The sequence below is a fragment of the Phascolarctos cinereus genome, unplaced genomic scaffold, assembly GCF_003287225.1.
Source record: "Phascolarctos cinereus isolate Bilbo 61053 unplaced genomic scaffold, phaCin_HiC Scaffold_4;HRSCAF=312, whole genome shotgun sequence".
Taxonomy (NCBI): Eukaryota; Metazoa; Chordata; class Mammalia; order Diprotodontia; family Phascolarctidae; genus Phascolarctos; species Phascolarctos cinereus.
Genome location: NW_027555847.1, coordinates 520,271,558 through 520,291,563, shown reverse-complemented (window position 1 = coordinate 520,291,563; position 20,006 = coordinate 520,271,558). Strand labels below are relative to the sequence as shown.

The 20,006-nt window shown below is 35.6% G+C and overlaps 1 protein-coding gene across 5 annotated transcripts in view; it reads left to right on the top strand.

Annotated features, from left to right (window-relative positions):
- The window catches only part of FAM210A (family with sequence similarity 210 member A), a 34,252-nt gene that overhangs the window by 1,829 nt on the left and 12,417 nt on the right, over nt 1–20,006 (top strand). Inside the window, exons 2-6 of one of the 5 annotated variants that reach the window (XM_020985607.2) lie at nt 482–617; nt 7,072–7,389; nt 11,921–12,100; nt 14,660–15,150; nt 19,796–19,907. In XM_020985607.2, coding sequence (XP_020841266.1) covers nt 14,705–15,150; nt 19,796–19,907 — 558 coding nt within the window. In that variant the 5' untranslated portion in view covers nt 482–617; nt 7,072–7,389; nt 11,921–12,100; nt 14,660–14,704. Of the gene's footprint in view, nt 1–481; nt 618–6,288; nt 6,361–7,071; nt 7,390–11,920; nt 12,101–14,659; nt 15,151–19,795; nt 19,908–20,006 lie in introns of those variants that run through there. The other 4 variants (XM_078153537.1, XM_020985609.2, XM_020985608.2 and 1 more) reach the window with 4 other exon arrangements.

Below are 20,006 nucleotides of genomic sequence, written 5' to 3'. Positions count from 1 at the left end.
TTTGAAATCTGTTTCAGATTCTTTGTATTTGTGTGGTTCTGGTCACATAAATTAACCTCTCTGAGCTTCTATAAAAAAAGGAAGATAGTAATAGCACCTACATCACAGGGTCATTGTGAGATTATGTTGATCTACAAACTTTAAAGCCCAGTATAACTGTGAACTGTTCTGTTTTGAGTCTGGGAAAGGGATAGCAAGAAGTAAGACATTTGCTCCATGAAAATGTTTGAATCAGGTGCTGTTATGTCAATTATAGTCATTATTATTAATTAGAGGAAATAGTTTGATGTAATGGAAAGAGCATTAGACTGGGCATTTGGAGACATATGCATTAGTCCAGTGTTTGCTGATTGCTTGACTTTAAGCAAGTTGCATATTCTCCTTGAGCTTCAGTTTCCACATCTATAAAACTAGAAAGTTGTACAAGATAACTAAAAATTTTTTTAAATAAGTTGATGCCTATCTTCTCCCATTCTGACAGGTAACTTCACAGAAACTCGAAGTTGAAGGGACCACAGAGACCATCTGATACAATCCATACCTTCCTCTCTGCAATATACCCTACAAATGGTCGTCTTGCTCTAACTTCTCCAACGAGGCCACATAGTATTTCCAAAGTAAGCCCATTTCTTTTTGGGAAAACTAATTTTAAAGAAATTTTCCCTCAAATTAAATAAGACTGTGGAGTCTTAGGCAATAATCTGAAGACCTTCAGGGCACAAGTGGTTGTGTTTGTTTGTTTGTTTTTTGATCATTGCTTATGGTGAGGATTTAAGAAGAAAGAGGAAGATTTCACAAGAAGCTGCTGGATAAGAAGATATTCTCTGAGAACAAGATTAGGATTTCTGGACCATGGGCTCCTGGCCAGGAATGAAGTATCCCTAAAGAAGGCTGTTAAAAATGTATTTGCTCTGGGCAGCTAGGTGGTACAGTGGATAGAGCACTGGCCCTGGATTCAGGAGGACCTGAGTTTAAATCCAGCCTCAGACACATAACACTTACTACCTGTGTGACCCTGGGCAAGTCACTTAACCCCATTGCCTAGCCCCCCAAAAAAATGTATTTGCTGGAATCTTGCAATCCTGATCAGAGAAAACTATCTACCTATGTCTACTGTACATATATATGGGTACATGTATATATGTGTGTATTCTCACACACATATATACACACACATCTACTATACTGTACAGAGAGAGAGTAACTACAGTATTGGGCAGCTAGGTGGCCTAGTAGATAGAGTGCAGAGCCTGGAGTTAGGAAGACTCATCTTGAGTTCAAAATATGGCCTTAGACTTTTATTAGCTATATGACCCTGAAAAAGTCATTTAACCTGTTTGCCTTAGTTTCCTTGTCTGTAAAATGAGCTGGAGAAGGAAATGACAAACCATTCTAGCATCTTTGCCAAGAAAACCCCAAATGGGGTCAAGAAACAACTGAAAAGTGACTAAACAGCTGCAGTGTGGAAGATGATTAACAGTAAACCCTCCTAGAAATCCACAAGAGACAAAAATTCAAAAAAGGAACCAGCAATAAAATACATGGACTCAGATGCATGGCATAAATTAACAATGCTTAAGTAACAAGCAAAGCGGCCTACAGATTGTAGCAATAGAGTCCAAAATTACCCTTAGGTATCACTGAATGACCTGCGGAAGAGTAGATGTTATTCAGAAGGAGCAGAATAGATTAAAATGAGGGCAAGAGGGAAACTTTGTATATCAAGTAGATAATACTCAGGTGAGGAAACCTAGAACTCAGAAGGGGAGAACATTTGGGTGAAAATCAGAAATTTTAAATCTTAACTCGGACACAGTAAGTGGATGTCAAAGGGTAAATCACATAACCACTCTGAGATTTAGTTTCCTCATCTATAAAATAAAGATCACAGTAGCACCCAGCTCTCAGAAGTTCAGCTGCAGAGCCAATGGCAAGACCCAGGTTACGTTCCCAGCAGGTAATGGGAGATTATAAAGAGATCTGGATAGGAAGGATTCAGGGTGGGACCATTGGGAGAAGTAACCCCTCAAGATTCTGGTGCCAAAGCCCTGTGTTGGTTTCTGGATAGAAGAGGCTTTGACTGGGGTGAGGGGGAGAAGAGAGACCATTACAGAGGGATCCTAGTATTTTCAGTGTACTTCTACCCACCCATGGCAGCATTTGGGTGGATGGGAATTGGGCCCAGGTTATACAGGTAATAAGTGACAGAGCTGAGATTTTAATCCAGGTCCTCTGGTACCACACATATGACTCTTTCTATTGTACCAGCTCCCCACCTGCATTGGATCTCAACCTAGTTTTGTTTTTTCCCACCCACACAGCTCAAATGCTACAGTATAATGTACTTAATTTCATTTCTGTCCTGTTGTCATACATATTATGTGACACTTACAAATTGTATGTCCCTGGGCAAGTCATGCAACTTCTCTCAACCTCAGTTTCTTCATCTGTAAAATGGAGATAATAATAGCATCTACCTTACAGGGTTGTGAGGATCAATGAGATCAAAACATGTGGAGAAGTTTGCAAACCTTAAAGCTGACATTTATGCAACACTTACTACTTGCGAAGCACTGGAGTAAGTGCTTTACAGTTATAATCGCCTTCAGTCCTCACAACCCTGACTGGTTGGTTCTGTTGTTATCCCCATTTTATAGTTGAAACAACTGAGGCATCCTTACTTAGGGTCACACAGTTAGCAAGGGTTTGATGCTAGAATTTTAACTTAGATCTTCCTAACTTCAGACTCTGGGTTCTACCCACCTTGCCACCTAGCTATCCATCCAGTAGAATGAAACTGTTTAAGGAAGGGACTGTTTTTCATTTTGTCTTTGTATCCCTAACACTTAACACATTTTTCAGATAGAATCGTGGATTTCTATCTGAAAAATGATTATTAAATACTTGTTGAAGTAGATATACTAAGGTGTCCTTTTGAGCTATGCTTTTGAGCCAGTGTTATAAATTGAATACTTTATGATGCCTGGAATTGACATACTCTTTGATAATGGTGAACTGCTTCCTGGCTGTGTTTGCTGTCAGCCTTACAGTTAAATGTTTCTGTGAATACCTAATTGCTGTAGTAGCCATAACTGGTTAATTTTGTTTTCCAACTTTTAAATTTTAATTGATGACTATATTAAGAATAATTTCAAACTAGAAAATATCAGCCCTGCTTCTGTTACTAGAAGCACGCCAGTATTTTCTATAAGATTGATATTTTCTATATTATCTAATAACTAAGATTTTAAGGCAAGTCAGAGCTAATCTTAATATCAATGTACAGGCAAACATTGGCTACAATCTCTTTGTAGATTTCAGTAATTGCCACATCCTAGTTTAAGAAAATGCCTTTCAATAATTTTTCTGTACCCTTTTTTGGGGGGCATTCAACTACAGTAGAACTCGGTTATAAAATACTGGCATTGAAAGATAGCATCCATATTATAGATTTTTCATGCAATAGTATGATAAATATACTGAAGATATATATGTATGTGCCGTATATGTATCTCACAGGAATGTAATGTGACCTTTAGTTTAACTATATGTGGGAGTGTAGCTATAGATAGATAGATAATCTTTTATCCATTATATTTTTGGTCTTGAATTCCTCCATCATGTTGTTTTTTAGTATTTGAAGATAAAAATTCTATCAATATTCATAAACCAAGATTCTGCTATGAGATCTTTTCCCAGGATTGACCTTGAAATTTAAATTATAGAGTACTTGATCTGAACTTCAAATTATAGAGTGTAGAATTGCATAACTTTGACAACTCTGTCACCTGGTAGCTGAACTGGGGGTAAGGAAGGAGGGCCTCTTCGCACTGGGGATATTTAGCAACCTCTCTATTACTAAGCCTCATTTTGTGACCTTCAGACTTGGCTGCTGTCCCTGCATTAAATGTTTTAAATCCCAGGCATCAAGGCAGCTAAATTGGTCAGACCTTGAGTTCTGCATGTGTATAATATTTCATTAGAGAGCTGTAATAAAGTCTACTTACCTCATAACTAGTTAATTGTATATATCTGTGTGATTGATTATAACCTGCAGTAATTGTGGAGAGGCAGAACCAAATAAATTATGCCTCTTACTCTAGTTTAACTTTTTCCAGGGCACAGAGACCAAATGGTCATCTTTTGTATCTCCAAAAGACCCTAGAACCCATATTTTAAGTCACAACACAGCAGAAATGATCAGCAATTACTTACTGAACACTACTTGACTCCTTACCATCAGTAATTCAGAAAACTGAGACAAGATTTTACAGTCTAGCTATGTATGTGACATCTCTTTTTTAAAAAAGCAAACAGAATAGGGCATCATCATAAATACAAGTGGTACAGACAATAAATGTAATTGTTAAGAAAAAGGAGAGAGTTTTGTCTTGGAGTAATCAGAGGAGATTTCATGAAGAACATGATCTTACTCTGAAGATATTCTGTAGAGAGGAAGAACCATTATTTGTGGATGTGGAATAAACGTGTAAGGATTTGGGGAATAGATCTTTTTGGCCATAGGGAAGTAATGGAGAGCAATAGGTTGGGTTCTGATTATGAGGTTTTGGAAGGCAGGATAGAGTATTTTGAACTTTATCCAGTGATTAATGGAAAATATTTTGAAAGTTTAGGAGCTGGTATGACAAAGTAAAAACAATTATATAATAGTTAATCTGATGCCGTTGTATAGAACAAATTGGAAGGACAGTAGTTAAGAGGCTATTGTAGCTGTACAGGTGTGAAGTATTTGGGACTTGAAAGAAAAGGTGTGGTAGCTGTGAAGATGGAAAAGAGAGTTATTACCAAGAAGAATCAGCAAGACTTGCTGAATTTCTGGCTACAGGATCCAGGAAAGGTGTGTCAAAGATGAAATTTCAGGGTTTTGAGCTTCAATAACTGGGCAATTATATTCTTTCATTCATTTGTTTATTGGACCAGATCTGTGCTTTTCATCAAGGTAGGAAGCTCCAGATGAGGTGTATTCTCAACCAAAGAAGACTCATAATCTGCTTTGCCATTTGTAGTCTTAAAAATTGCCTGAAGTGAAGCCAGCTAGGTGGTGTAGTGGATAGAGCTCTGGCCTTGTAGTCAGGAGGACCTGAGTTCAAATCCAGCCTCAGACACTTGACACTTACTAGCTGGTGTGACCCTGGGCAAGTCACTTAACCCCAATTGCCTCACCAAAAGAAAGCAGGGGGAAAAAAGTTGCCTGAGACACTGAATGAGTAAGTGACATAACTAGTATTTGTCAGAGGTAGAATTTGAACCCAGGTCTTCCTCGGTTCAACTGTCTGTCACTCTTCAAAGCTTCATAGTAACAATAAAAATGATAATAATGGACTTCCACAGTAATAATGCAATTTGTATAGTGCTTTAAAGATTATAAAAGTTTTTTGATTTGGGGGTTTTCTTATTTGTTTGTTTTTTCCCATAGAAACCCAGTAAGGCAGTGTATTAAAATGGAAAGGATGATGATTTTGTATTCAGGGGGTCTGGGTTCAAATCCTGGTTCCTGCTACTTACTACCTTTGTGATACTAGGCAATTCACAATCCCTCAGTCCTCAAGTTCCTTAACTGTAAAAGAAAGTGATTTGTACTAGATCAGGGCTTCTTAACCTTTGTTTGGTCCACAGACTGACCTCCCCTTCTCTCTTTCTTTCTTTCTTCCTTTCCTTTACCCCAACCCCTTCTCTCCAACCAGGTGTCCTTGAACTTGAGGAGGGGGCTATATCATTATTTCAATATAATTGGTTTTCCCTATAATCTTGTTTTTTATTTTATGTATTTAAAAACATTATTCCAAGAGGTCCATAGCCTTCACCCCAAAGGTTTGATTGCCAGTCTGGTACTTTTTCTACAATATAATTTTGAAATAGCCAAACTAATAAAGAGGAGAGTTTGTTTGGGGGGTAATGTGGTTAGTTTTAGGTGTTGAATTAGCAATTGGAATTGGTGACTCAGAAAGTCTCCTTGGAGTAGTGAATTGTTAGCAAAGACTTAGTGGAAATGGAACTATTAGAAAGAAGAGTAGTGATTACTGTGATTATGTTCTGAGTTAGAGAAACAAACAGCATGCACAAAGGGGGTCTGGGGAATAAGCTTGAGCTGAGACTGACGAGGAAGGAATGCTGAGTACATAAGCTATATGCAAACTAGATCATTGAAGGGTCCCTGAAGAGAGGGGATCATTCCATAAGGTGGAATGCCACCTTAGGAACAGAGGTGCTCCTGGTGCCTTTTCCTCAATTTTCCCGATGGCTCTAATTGAGTGGTGTTTCCACTTTTTTTTCAACTTTAGGATTACTAGCCTAGGAAAAGTAGAGCCTTCACAACACTATTTTCACCATGACAATAAGGTAGGGAAAAATCTTTTGAATCATAAAATTGTTGAAACTGAAAGTTGGAGGGGCCCTTGGAAATTGTCTTGTAACAGGAATTCTCTACAACCTCCCCAATAAGGCAATGCCTTTGCTTGAACACTTACAGTGATAGGGAAGTCACCCTACTTTATAAGACAGTCCATTTCATCTTTAGACTTTGTCTCCCTATAAATCCCAATGAGTCCTGGTTCTAGCCTCGGAAACCTAGTTGATCCAGCCTTCTTCATGACAGTTTTTCCGATTCCTTCATCAGACAGTCAATAAGCTTTTATTTACTATGTACTTAGTACTGTGCTAGGTGTAGTTCATAAATTGAACTGCCTCTACCTTTAAAGAGTTTAAATTCTATCCAGAGAATAAAATTTGCATATATAAGTATATACATAATAAATCCAAGGTACTGGAGTGGGGCGCTGATAGTTGAAGTTTACTCTATAGAAAGCATTAAGTAGTGTGGTGTTTACTAAGGCTGATTTGTCTTTTCTTGCCCCAAAGCAGTGAGTCCTCAAGACTCTTCCCACTGGGATGAGCTCTTAAGTGTCATGGTCCACTTACTTATCCTTCCTACTTCTGATGCCACTACAAACAAAACATCTTATGTGGCTTTTGCCTAGGCAATAGTAACCACGTTCCTACTACCTACATGACAGAAATATTAATTTTTCTGCTGTTTGTTTTGTTTTGCAGTAGACCACCAGTAATCTGCTGATTGCACTGTGAGAACCACTGACCTAGTGCAGTACCCATGGGTATGGGAACTTAGTAAAGTTTAATGGATGATGATGCTAATTTTAACCCATGATCGCATATTTAGAGCCAGAAGGGATCTTAGAAGTCATCTAGTCCAACTCCCTCATTTTATAGATGAGGAAACTGAGGCCCAGAGAGGAGAAGTTACTACCTGTTGACCTTGAGCAAGTGACAGAACCAGAATTTGATTGCAGGCTATCTAACTCTACATCCAGCACTCTTTCCACCGTGCTGCATCTGATTCTTTGGAGAGAGGTAAAAATCTAAGTATTTTGTGTGAAAGGAATTTGCTAGTAAAGTTGAAGAATGATCATTATACCTTTCTCCTTGATTACTTTAAGAAATGCTTGTAAAGCTGCAATTCCACAGGAATTCACAAGAGGGCATATGTTAATTTTTTCTGGAAAAAATTGAATTTGATAAGGGCCAAATCTTAATTTATCAAGATCTTGTTTGGCTCAAATCTGCTATTATAAACCTTCCTCCCCACCCCCCATATGTGTATATGCATGCATGTATATATGACATATAAAGGAGGTGGATTATTAGCCTGTAATAAAAATTAAATAGACTATATTGAATACATTTGGTTGGAGGAAAACAGTATGCTTGCTTTTTTTTTTCCCTGAACATCAAATTAAATTTGATTTAGTGCATTAATAAAGGTATGATTAGAATGAATGTGTAAATACCTCTGAACATAACCAATTTCTTACATTAGAATTTTTATTTTTATTAAAATGAGGCAGTAAACACATGGAAAGAGTTTAATTCTTTTTCAGTATATCTATTTTGATAAAGTAATCAGTGTACCAAGTTTTAGGTATTGATAAATATTTAAACCATCTACGAGCACAAAATGTTCATTTAAATATTAACTGTAGAGTTAAAATCAATAGTTTAAAATATTAAATCAAACTCCAGTGTCTTTATTAAAATGGCATTGGTAAAGAAAATTTATGTAATGTTACCCCAAGTTTAACGTATTGAAAATTGACTTTGTGTACTAGTGATTTAAGTTTATCATATTAATGAATTCATTGATATTTATAACAGGCCAGAACAGACCTTATTCAATTGTTGCTCTTTTTTTTATTATTGTCTGTGGCCACAGTAATAGATACTAGTGTCGATCTTTAATTGCTGAAGAAGAGAATTGACCCTCAACAATAATTCCTCTCTTGTATAAACTTGAATTTATTTGAAGGTTTTGCCAACGGTATGCCATTGGAGCAGCAGCACATGATTGCTGTTGAGGCTGGAAGAAAGTATTTCCAATTAAGTAACTGGTAGCTGTAACTTAAGGACTTTGATTGAGAAATTCTTGAAGTGATAATCTAGCTTTTCACAGCATTGTTCTTTCTTCAAGTAATAGAAAACTTTTCTTTCTTTGGAGTAATTTAGAATAAGTTTAGAAACAATTTGAAAATTGAAAAAGCAAGAATTTTTTTTTCAATTGTTGGAATAAAGTTCCTACACAAAGTCGTACTCTGAATCCTCCAGACTGGGATAGGTTTTGAAGGCATTGCGCACATTCTTGCAAACATTATCGTTATATAATAATAATAGTAACTAACATATAACTTTAAAGTTTGCAAAGTGCTTTAGATGCATTATGTCATTTGAACTCCACAACAACCCTATTAAATAGAGAGAGCAGGAGTTATCGCTGTTTGGGGAATGAAGAAACAGAGACCCATCGAGGTTAAATGAATAGCCTTTGGCCACATATCTGATAAGGATCAGAGGCAGAATTTGAACTCAGACCCTCCTTATTTCAAGATTCTCAGTCCCAGGTATCCCCATTCTGCTTTTGCACTAATGGTGATAAAGTACAGAGAGTACTAAGCATGAAACAGTTTTTCTTTAGCTCTTATCACTTGAAATATAAGATCCTGCTTGTCTAATAACCTATCAATAATCATGCTACTAAAAGTGACTAATATTAAGACTAATAATAAACGTGAAAACTGAAGGAAATTGTGAGTAAATGGAAGGATGTCTTACAAGCTTGGAGAGGTAAATAAAGGAATTGGAAGGGTTGTTTTATTTGTACATTAAAAGGCAACAACCACAAAAAAAAATTTCCTATGATACTTGGTTATCTCATATCACAGTGCTTAGGATAAGCATTTGCAAAAAGACCACTTTAAAGATTATTGTAGCTTATGAGCTTATTTTTCCTTTATGAGAAAGCTTTTCAAGAAATCAGATAATCCAAATTAAATTAATATATATATGTTTTAATACTGTATGACTTTGATGTAAAGGAAAGATAGTAAAAAATATGTTGGAAAACATGATTCTTGAATAAGAAATGCATAAAGCCAAGAAGTTCAAAAAGAAACACAGATAAATAGCACAAGTTTGGTACTAGTGTTTTAAACAATATATCATTTTAAATTCTACATAATAGTTCACAGAATGTTTTTCCTAGTCTCAGGAATTAAAATGTTCATGTTTTTAAATTCAAAAGAAAAAAATACATTAAGATATTATATAAATCCTTTCAGATCTTTTCCATTTTTCTTGCATTTGTTTTCTTGGCATTTTCATGCTTGCATGCTCCTGTCATGGTTTAGCTTGAATGGGTGCCCTGCTTTCTCTAAACTTGTTTTACCCTCTGCTGGTTCTTGATGGGTTTATAAGGGGATATTACTAATAATTTTCCACCATCCTCTCAGGATTTTATAAGTTATTCTAAACTAGTATTGTCCTTTTTTGTCAGTGCTGGTTTTGCAAAGTGATACAGTTTCTAGATTCTTGTGGTCTCTTCTTTGTGGCAATCAATTTTTATCCATTAAACTTTTTTAGGAAATGTTGGCAGTCGGTCAGTATCTGTTCTTTTAGCCATTTCCCTTTTTTATTAGCAGCAGCATAAGATTAACAATGCCTCAATTTGGACAGCATGTCCTCTTATTCATATTCTCCTAATTTAATGTTGAGTTTGATATTTAATGTAACATGTCATTGGTCTGACCATAGCAGCTGAACTGGGATTATTTGACCAGTTGTTTCCAATCTGTTAAAATATGTTTAAATCTCTTCTTTAAAAAAGTATAAAAAAGTATTCATGACCCATAGGCATGAGGCTTCTATATACCATTAATAGCCTCTGTCTTCTATTTCTCATTCTAGAACCATGTTTTAAAACAACAGTATTTTTCACCATTCTCTCCTATGCCCATCTTTGTATTGAAGTCATGCAGTAAAATAATAAAGTAAATGCTGATTTGATTTGAAGTGTCTTACTGAATTCTTTTTTTTTTTTTAGGATGGGCAGTGGGGTTAAATGACTTGCCCAGGGTCACACAGCTAGTAAGTGTTATGTGCTGAGGCTGGATTTGAACTCAGGTCCTCCTGAATCCAAGGCCAGTGCTCTATTCACTGCGCCACCTAGCTGCCCCCTTACCGAATTCTTGATGGAATTTCTTTACCTTATCTTCTGCAGCCCACATTTGCATATACTGTGATCATCCTAATAATGGTCTTTTTTAAATGAGTATCATGATCACTGTTATACTAGATAAGTTGTCCCAGGAAATACTTCATATTGCTTTTGGATGCACAATAAAATAACCTGTTTGCCTCTCTGCCATCCTCCCAGTTTGCTCACAATTTCCTTTGGTTTTCTGATTTATATTAGCAAGAATATCAAGATAGATATGATTCAGCTTCTCTTGTAGTGTAGTCATCTGTTGGATACTGGACAAGAATTTCACATTTAGAGTACCAACTGCCAAGTAAATGTTTACAAATACCCTAAAATCTGTGTGATTCTTTAGCACCTTCTGCCCCCTTTTCCTCAATTGCTAACTTTACTGTAAAAATACACTACACAGGACTGAGGACTACTTTTTATTTTTTTTGTTTCATAAGTTGCCGTGACTGAAGAATTCATCACTAATTGGCCAGCTTACTGATGACAGTCTTTCTATGCTTAAGTGGCTTGACTCAGAAAGGAAACAGCTGTTAGTGAAACCTTTCAAAACCTCTTAAGATAATATCAAACAAAAATTGGGTGCTTTTTATAGAAAAAAGAAATCTTATTACATTGAGACTTTAATGTTTACTTTATTATGCTGACCTGAGTTTATGGTTTCTTCTGTAATTTAGTGCTTTCTTATATTTTAATCCCATTATTATACTGACTAGGTCAGCCATGCCTTCAATTTATTGAGCTACCTTATGCAAAGGTTTTGAAATGAACAATTGAAGAACACCTTTTTTTTTCATTTCAATGTGTTGGAGGATTTTTAAATCACAATCTTATATTATCTCAGTTGCACCTTCAATGGCTTAAAATCTAACTAAAGAAATTAGAATTGCCTTACCTTCTCTTCAACTTTATCTTCTTTCTCAAGAGACCTATAATCTCTTGGGAAAGTTATCATTCCCATACTTTCATACCTATGAAATTCTTTGTCATCTTTCTCTATCTCAGGATGCAGTGGCCTACCTTCTTTCCCTGGCTAACTCCCTCATATTTGTTTTTCATTCCTTCTATTCCCTTTTCTCCTCTAGATAACTAGTTTTACTGATAATCTCCTGTGTTTTTCTTTCATAATCTCTTCCTTTCTACCGACTTCTCCTCTTCAGCCTACAAACATGTTTTTTAGATCTTCTCCAGCCTAAAAATAATTTACTTTAAAGGGAAATAGTCTACATTTGCTTCTTTACCACCAATTCACAAAATCACAGAATTGGAGAATGTAAGGGACCTTAGGAGGCTAACTCGTCTAGTCTAATTCATACACTTACATAGCTGTCCATTCTTTGTTTAAAGACTCTCAAGGAGGGGAAACCTACCACATCTACAGGAAGTCCATTCTGCTTTTGGATAGCTCTAATTATTAGAAATTTTTTCCTGGCATGAGGTCTCAATTGACCACTTTTACAACTTCCACCCGTTGTTCCTGGTTCTGGATTCAAACAGAACGGATCTAATCCTTTCAGATATATGAAGGTAATTATCTTGTCTTACCCTAGTCTTCTCCAGGCTAAATATGCCCAGGATCTTCAACTGAACTTCATATGTTATGGACTTGAGACCCGTAACCATTCTGGTTCTCCTCCGCTAGCTGCTCTACAGCTTATCAGCATCCTTCTGAACTGAGCATAACGTTCCAAATCAAGACTGAGTGCAGTATGACTATCACCTTCTTAAACCTGGAAACTGTCTTTCTCAATAATAACCAAGACCACATTAAATTTTTTTGCCTGCCACACCATACTGCTGACTCATTGAGCTGACAATCCTGAAGCCTCCAGATCTCTTTGAGAACTGCTGTCCAGTCCATGCCTCTCTCATTTTATACTTTTGAAGGTGATGTTTTTATACCCAAATGCAAATCTTAACATTTATCCGTAGTGAGTTTATCCTTATTAAATTAAACCCCAGTGTCCTAGCCTGTTAAGATCCTTTTCGATCTTGATCCTTTTATCCTCTATATTAGCTGTGCCTTTCAACTTAGTGCTCATCAGGTCTGTAGACTTGATGAGCAAGGCTTCTGTGCTTCATTCAAGTCATTCTACTAGAGACCAACTATTTTGACACCCAACCATTAGCAGTTACTTTTTGAGTCAGTTCTGAATCTACCTGACTTCACTATCATCTAATCTGTATCTCTCCATCTTCTCCAAAAGAATGAGATCCTTTATTGACAATTTTGCTAAAATCTGGGTAAATTACATCCACCACATTCCTCTCACCTACTAATTTAGTAATTCTGTCAGAAATGGAAATTAAGTTAGTCTGGCATGACCTATTGACAAATCCATGCTGGCTCTTTGACATCACAGCTTCCCTTTTTAGGTTTTTACTAACTAGATATTATGTATTCATTTATATTGTATTATACGTGTGTGTGTGTGTGTGTGTGCATATTTATGTGTATACATAAATGTATACATGTGTATATATACACACACACACATTGTAGATATTATATATCCATTCTGTAATCTTCCCAAGTATTAAAGTTCAGCTACCTAGCATCTAGATTACAGATTCTGTTCTCTTCTGTTTTTTAAAAATTAAGAGACTTCCTATTTTCTGGTTTTGTAGTACCTCTCCCATCTTCCTGGATCTTTCCAATATTATTAACAGTAGTTCAGTGATCACATCTGCCAGTTCTCTCAGGACCCCAGAATGTAAATTTTGTCTGGGCCAGCTAACTTAAATTCAGTAAGGGCAGCTAGGTGTTCACTTGGATATCAGCTCCCTGTTAGTCGTTTTTGTTCAGTCATATCCTGTGTAAAACTTGTTCTTTTTGCGGAGAAAAGAGAAACAAAATTAGAATTAAGCATCCTTGGAACCTGAAAAAACTGGCAGCTATGATAGCTGGGGCTACTGTTGGTGATATTGGAAAAATCAGGGAAGATAAGAGAGGTGCCACAAAAGGGAATAGAACAGAGTCTGCAAAGTAGAGAGAATGGGAAAACACCACAAGTTGGGAGGCTTTCCACCTGACACCTGAAATAGACTTGGAATAAGGAAGAAACCTGGGTTCAGGTCCCATCACTTAATATTTACTGGGTATGTGACCGTTAGTTTCCTCATCAATGAAATAAGAATAATAGCCAAAATTCAAGTGAGAGTAATGTATCAAGATTGTAAGCTTCTGTAAAACAGTAACCTCTTGCAGAAAATAAACTCCTTCAGGTCAAGGATTGTTTTGTTATTGTCTGCATCCCCCCACCTAACTGCTTTACTCATAAAAGATACTTAATAAGTTTGTCAATTAGATTGATAGATCAAAAGTTCTTTGTAAACCTTAAAACATATGACATAAATATGACATAAAATGGTATAGTATTATGCTAAATATTCATTATGTTCTTGAATAATTCACAAAAGGTTAATTATATTCAAAAACCTGTTTTACCAGGAAAGTGAAAAATATGTTTGAAATTTCCACTTAAAAGGTTAAAGTTTTAGTATTTAAAGGTGAGAAGGGAAACTTTCTGTTGACCATCCAGCATTGTTGATAATTATCTATTATATTATCTCTCTTCTTTTTCTGGACCTATCCTCTAATGTACTCTTCCAGACATGTAGGTATAAATGCATAAGACTTTGGGGTTCCCTTTATTACCACCTTTAAAAGATGAAGGACACATGGTAAATATATACTATTCTTTAGGGTGTGTGTGTGTGTGTGTGTGTGGTTTTCACAGAACCTAGAAAGAGATGAACATTTTGTTCATCAGATATACTGACATAGATGGAATCATAGGAAACGTAATCCAATGCCTCAAATAACTTAAGGGTTTTTTTTTTCCCTCATGAAGACTCCAGGCACAGTTTGTTTTATTGTAGTTAGGTTATTGAGTAAATAACTATATAGAATGATATTTGCCATTCACAGTAGATCTTAGCACTTGAAAACTTTAATATTAGCTTTAGCAGAATTGGAAGAAAATGTTCTTTTATCTTCTAGTACCTGCTTACTAAGTTTACTTTAAAATTATACCATGTAAGGTATACAATCCAGCTTTCATATTTTTGTGTGTCTGTTTTTAGTCTAGTCTCTGTAGGAACTGAAATCAACAACCACCGTTCATCAAAATGCAGTGGAATTTAATACGGACTGTGTCTCAACTGGCAAATAGAACATGTTTGGTCTCACATGGGGCTGGTTCCATTGGGCACTCTCAGAGCATAAAAGGCTTACTTAAAGCTTGGCCCAAGATTGTTTTGGTGCAGGGTCCTCAAAACCATTGGCTACATGTATCTTCTGCACAGCATATCTCAAAGGAAAGGAAGCCAGTAGATGTTTCTCACCATAAACAACAAAAAGAAGAAACTTCATCAGAGAGGGTTATATCATCTAGTGGCACAGCCCAAGGAATTCATGCGGAGAAAAAGGAAGATCTTGATCCATTACAAGACAAATCTAGTAGTCTGTATCAGCGATTTAAGAAGACATTTAGACAATATGGAAAAGTTATGATTCCAGTACACTTAGTGACTTCTGGTATTTGGTTTGGAACATTTTATTATGCAGCCTTAAAGTAAGTTATTCTTTAAGACCTTTATAGTATCTCATTTTTTTCGTTATTTGTGATAAGCTTAGGTCTTCTTTTTAACGTGATCTCTGGCCTACTTTAGATATCTTATTCATAATCTGGTAGTGTGCAGAAACTATGTATCTTTTAATAAACACAGTATTCAAAGTATTGCAGAAATAATTGAAGCAGCATGGTACATTGGAAAGCATACTATTCTTGGAGGCTCTAGTTCAAATCCTGCCTTTGGCATTTTTGAATTATATGAGTTTTTCTGAGTCTAATACATAAAATGGAGATTCCATTTCAAAAGTGAGAACCATTTATCACTTTGGGAGGTAGTGGGTTCCTTCACATTGTGATTCTTCAGTTGAAAACTAGACACTCATGTGGTGTATTATAGACAAGATTCCTTTTTTGGGTGTGGATTAGACTAGATGGATACTAAAGTCCCTTCCATTTCTAAAATTCTTGGATAATGGTATCTATAGCATCTACCTCCCAAGACTCTTATAAGAATTAAATGAAATGGTATATGATAAAGTGATTTGCAAACCTTAAAGTGCTAAATAAATGTCAGTTACTAATTTCAAAAAAATTTTTTCAGGAATATAAAGACACATTGCTGTAAACATCAGTTCTTTGTTTCATAAAATTGTGGTATTTTAGAGGTAGATAGGACCTTGGACATCATTTAATCCATGTCTCCCGTTTTATAGATGAGGAAACTTAGGCCTACAAAATTTCCAAGTTGTTAAAGTTAGTAGCAGCACCAGCATTAGAACCCAGGTCTACATAGTGTTCTTTCCAATATGCCATGTGCATACTGTATGAATGTAAAACATACATATATGTATGTATATACATGTATGTGTGTGTATACATATATAACATATCTTGTTTGAAATACACAGAATTTTAGCAAGATTTTAATTCTTAGTGTATTTGTTAAAGCCTGCCTATGTCTACAACAGAAAAACAATAGCAAATTAATGATTTGTACCTTATGTTACACATTATGTTATGCTGGTAGTTGCTTAAATAAGCTATTTTTGCCTCAATCAAAAATAAGCTCTTGAAAGTTTTTAGTGAGCCTGGCTTCCTGGCCTTGTGAAAATCAACCATCCTTGTTAAATGCTATCTAATCCTCATTTACTAATGAAGGTAAATGCTTTTACTTAAACAGTTTTAGAAACACCAGCATAAATGAAAACATACATCATGCATATGCCAATTTCTCATCTCTTCCTCTGACATCGCCACCATTCTGCTGCTTTGTCAGCCTTGGACATAACTGTTAGGCCTTTTTCTGATACGTATGCCCTTTTCTGTGATAGATAAGATAGACTACTTATTTAGTGCTTCCTATGTACTAGGCTCCAGGGGTGGAGAACAGGCCACATGTGGCCTCGAGGCCACAGGTTCCCCACCCCTACAAGTTAGGCACTATGTCAACTACTAGGGATACAAATACAAGAAAGCAAGACAGTCTCTGCTGTTAAGGAGTTTATATTCAAATGGGAGAAGACAATTCATATAGGGAGACAAAGATGGAGTTCTCTCTGAGGAAAGGCAGGCCCCAGGGTAGAGGTTTCCCAGAGCAGCAGCATCAAAGGAGGCTAGGAGAAAAGGAGATCATCTTCAGAAAGAGTAGAGGCAGGAATATGGTAACACATGGCTGGGTCCTTCATGAGATGGTAGTACCAGGTAGGGTCACCAATGAAGAAAATAGGGCCCATGGACAGAGGTCATCATCTAGCCTTTTTTTGGACCAACAAAAGAGCCAGAACTTTCTTATGGAGAATAGTATGTTTTCAGTGCTGGATTATGTACCAGCTATATTAAACTACAGAAAAGATGTAGGGTCTAGATTAATTCTACAGTATATTCAGGTGTTGCTATCTTGTTGTTTTTATATGTGAAATTGACTGTTTGGAAAGAAAAAATTTCGCCATTATCACAAGACTACTTCTACCCAAGAAAATGAATTGGATATATGCATACAGACTAACTAACATACCAGCAACATAGAATTAAAGAGGTGTAATTATCAATGTTGATTTCCTCATCTGCAAAATGAGTAGGTTGGATTAGGTGACCTCACCAGGTAATGTCAGCAAAAGGTAGAATAAAGGTTTGTCAAATTTATGTAGGGCCTATTTTTAAAAACCTCAAAATTCTTAACAGATTTAAAAGTTTAGGATTTTCTTTTGCTTTTTAAAAAGTAAAATAAATTTTCACTTCAGTCATTTATAGATAATGGAGGCCAGATATTGGCATCTCCAGTTTACAATTGTGGAAACAGTAATAATGGTTGTATGAACAGATGTTCAGAATGTATCTATTAATAGTGGCAGATCTTCATGGAGAAAATGCAGGTTTCTTAGTCTTTGCTATGATTTTACATAGCCCTAGATAATATGAGTAGAAGGCAAAAAAACTAAATGATTATCTGACCTTGTGTGGACAAATTGATCCAAAGTTTTCACTTCTACCTACATATTTTGATGTGATGTAGATACAGCCTAAGTACAAGGGTTTATATGTTACAAAACCATGATGCCTCTCTGGAGAAACAAATGAAACCCTATATAATTTTATTGGTATTGTTAAATTGGACTAACAGTTGTTCAATTGTGTACAACTATGCATGACCACATGGACTTTTTTTTGTCCATGGGGTTTTCTAGGCAAAAATCCTGGAGTGGTTTGCATTTACTTCTCCAATGTATCCCCATTTTATAGATGAGGAACTGAGGCAAACGGGGTAAAGTGGCTTGCCCCGGGTCACACCGCTGAAATTGGCTGGGCTGAATTGAACTCAGGTCTTTCTGACTCCAGGCCTAGTGCTCTATCCACTGCTCTACCTAGCTGTTCTTTAGAATTACTATGTCTGGTTATTGCGTCTTTAGGAACAGTTGAACCTCTTTATGATAATGCTGGTATTAGAAGATAATGTTGCTTTATGGAGTCACCTTGTTATTTCATCCTTTTTTTGTATGTCATTCAGTCAAGAAATAAGCATTTATTAAGTGCCTACTATGTGCCAGGCACCAGGTTAAGCATTGTAATTGTATCTGAGAGTCATGTAGGACCATACTATCTCCAAATCTGTAGTAACAAGTCACAAAACATAGGAATCTATTTGAGAAGGGATCTGACTTTCCCCTTATGTTATTAGAATAAATGAGTTTGGACTTGGTAACTTAAGGCTCACTCCAGATGTAAGATTTTATTATTCCAGTAGAGTTTAATCAAAAGTAGAGGCAGAAAAGACCACTTGAGTGGTTAAGATGATTATTTCAAACAACCTTTCTGGTGGTATATTATCATTAATGATAATTATAAAGATTTTTGATAAATGTTTAGTCATTTACATATGATGTCAGGGAAGAATTAATCATTAATATTATAGAAATTCATACTGGGAAAAATCACAGAAAAGGATTTATGTCACTAAGCACATATAACCAAATAATTTAGGCCTCAGATTCAGTGTTCTTTTTTTTTCAGCTTTGTTAAAATCATGGATAATTGTCTCTGGTTTCCATATGTTTTTTGTGCCAATGTTAAACTACCCATACAAAAACTAAAACAGAACAGAGTTTAGAGTAACTAGGAATAATATTTTTCTTTTTTAAAAGAGTTAGCTCTATAGATTATTTGGTTACATGTAGGCCAATTATGTTAGACTGAGGTTCTTACCAAACTAGGTAGAATACCAATACATTTTTTGATATTAGAATATAAAATGACATTTGCATTTTCAGTGTATCTTTGTTTTAAGAGACTTAATGTAGTGAATTCTGGACTAGGAGTTAAGAAAACCTGACTTTAGGTCCCACCTCTATCATCTATGTCAGAGGTATCAAACTCAACAAACCCAGATTACAGTGTAATTGGAAAATGTTTTACAAAGTAAATAAAAATGTAATATATCATAAATAATGATAATTTGTGGTTTTCTAAGTCAATATGCAGCCCTCAATCAGTTTTTGCTACTCTTAACACCATTCCTCTCTGTGTCCCTGGCCTAGACTCAAATTCTCTGAACTTCAGTTAAAATAGAAATAGTAATACCTGTAGAACTTCTTAAGCTAGCTTACTGTGATACTTAAATGTTTATCTGGACCATACACAAATCAATTTTTATTAACATTTAAAAGTTAGTATATAGTTCAGTGCTGTATATTATTTTATATTCTGTATGTGACTTAAAGGTAAAAAGTAGAAATAAAGAATTTTGAATCAAAATAAGCACCACTTGCCAGTAAAACCAGAGAGATTGCTGATTTCCTCCCATTTGCTTTCCCTGCTTTAGAGAAAAGAGGATACTTTGTGTCTTAACAGTCATTAAAAGACCATACTGCTAATTTTTTCCCAATAGAACTGCCTAACTGTATGATGATGAACATAAAGCTAGCTTAATCAATTTTATTTTCTTACAGCAAAAACACATGTATTGGTTTCAAATATTCCTATTTGTGAAATGTTTAACAGCATACTGCCATAGGAACTTACTTTTAGTCAGATGAAAGTTGTGGTCAATTTTAAAAAATAAAACAGAGATGAATTATATTGTTTCATAAAACTTTTCAAGAATGTTAGAATTTGTATGTCTGTAAATTGTTCTCTTTTTTTCCTTTACTAGAGGAGTGAATGTTGTTCCTTTTTTGGAACACGTTGGGTTACCAGATAGCATAGTGGGCATTTTGAAAAATTCCCAAAGTGGAAATGCACTAACTGCATACGCCTTGTATAAGGTGGGTATTTTAACAAACACATTGAATCCTAGATCTAAGTGATATACATAGTTCTTCATAAGTTTCTTTGTTGATCTGAAACAGTATTATATTTTAACT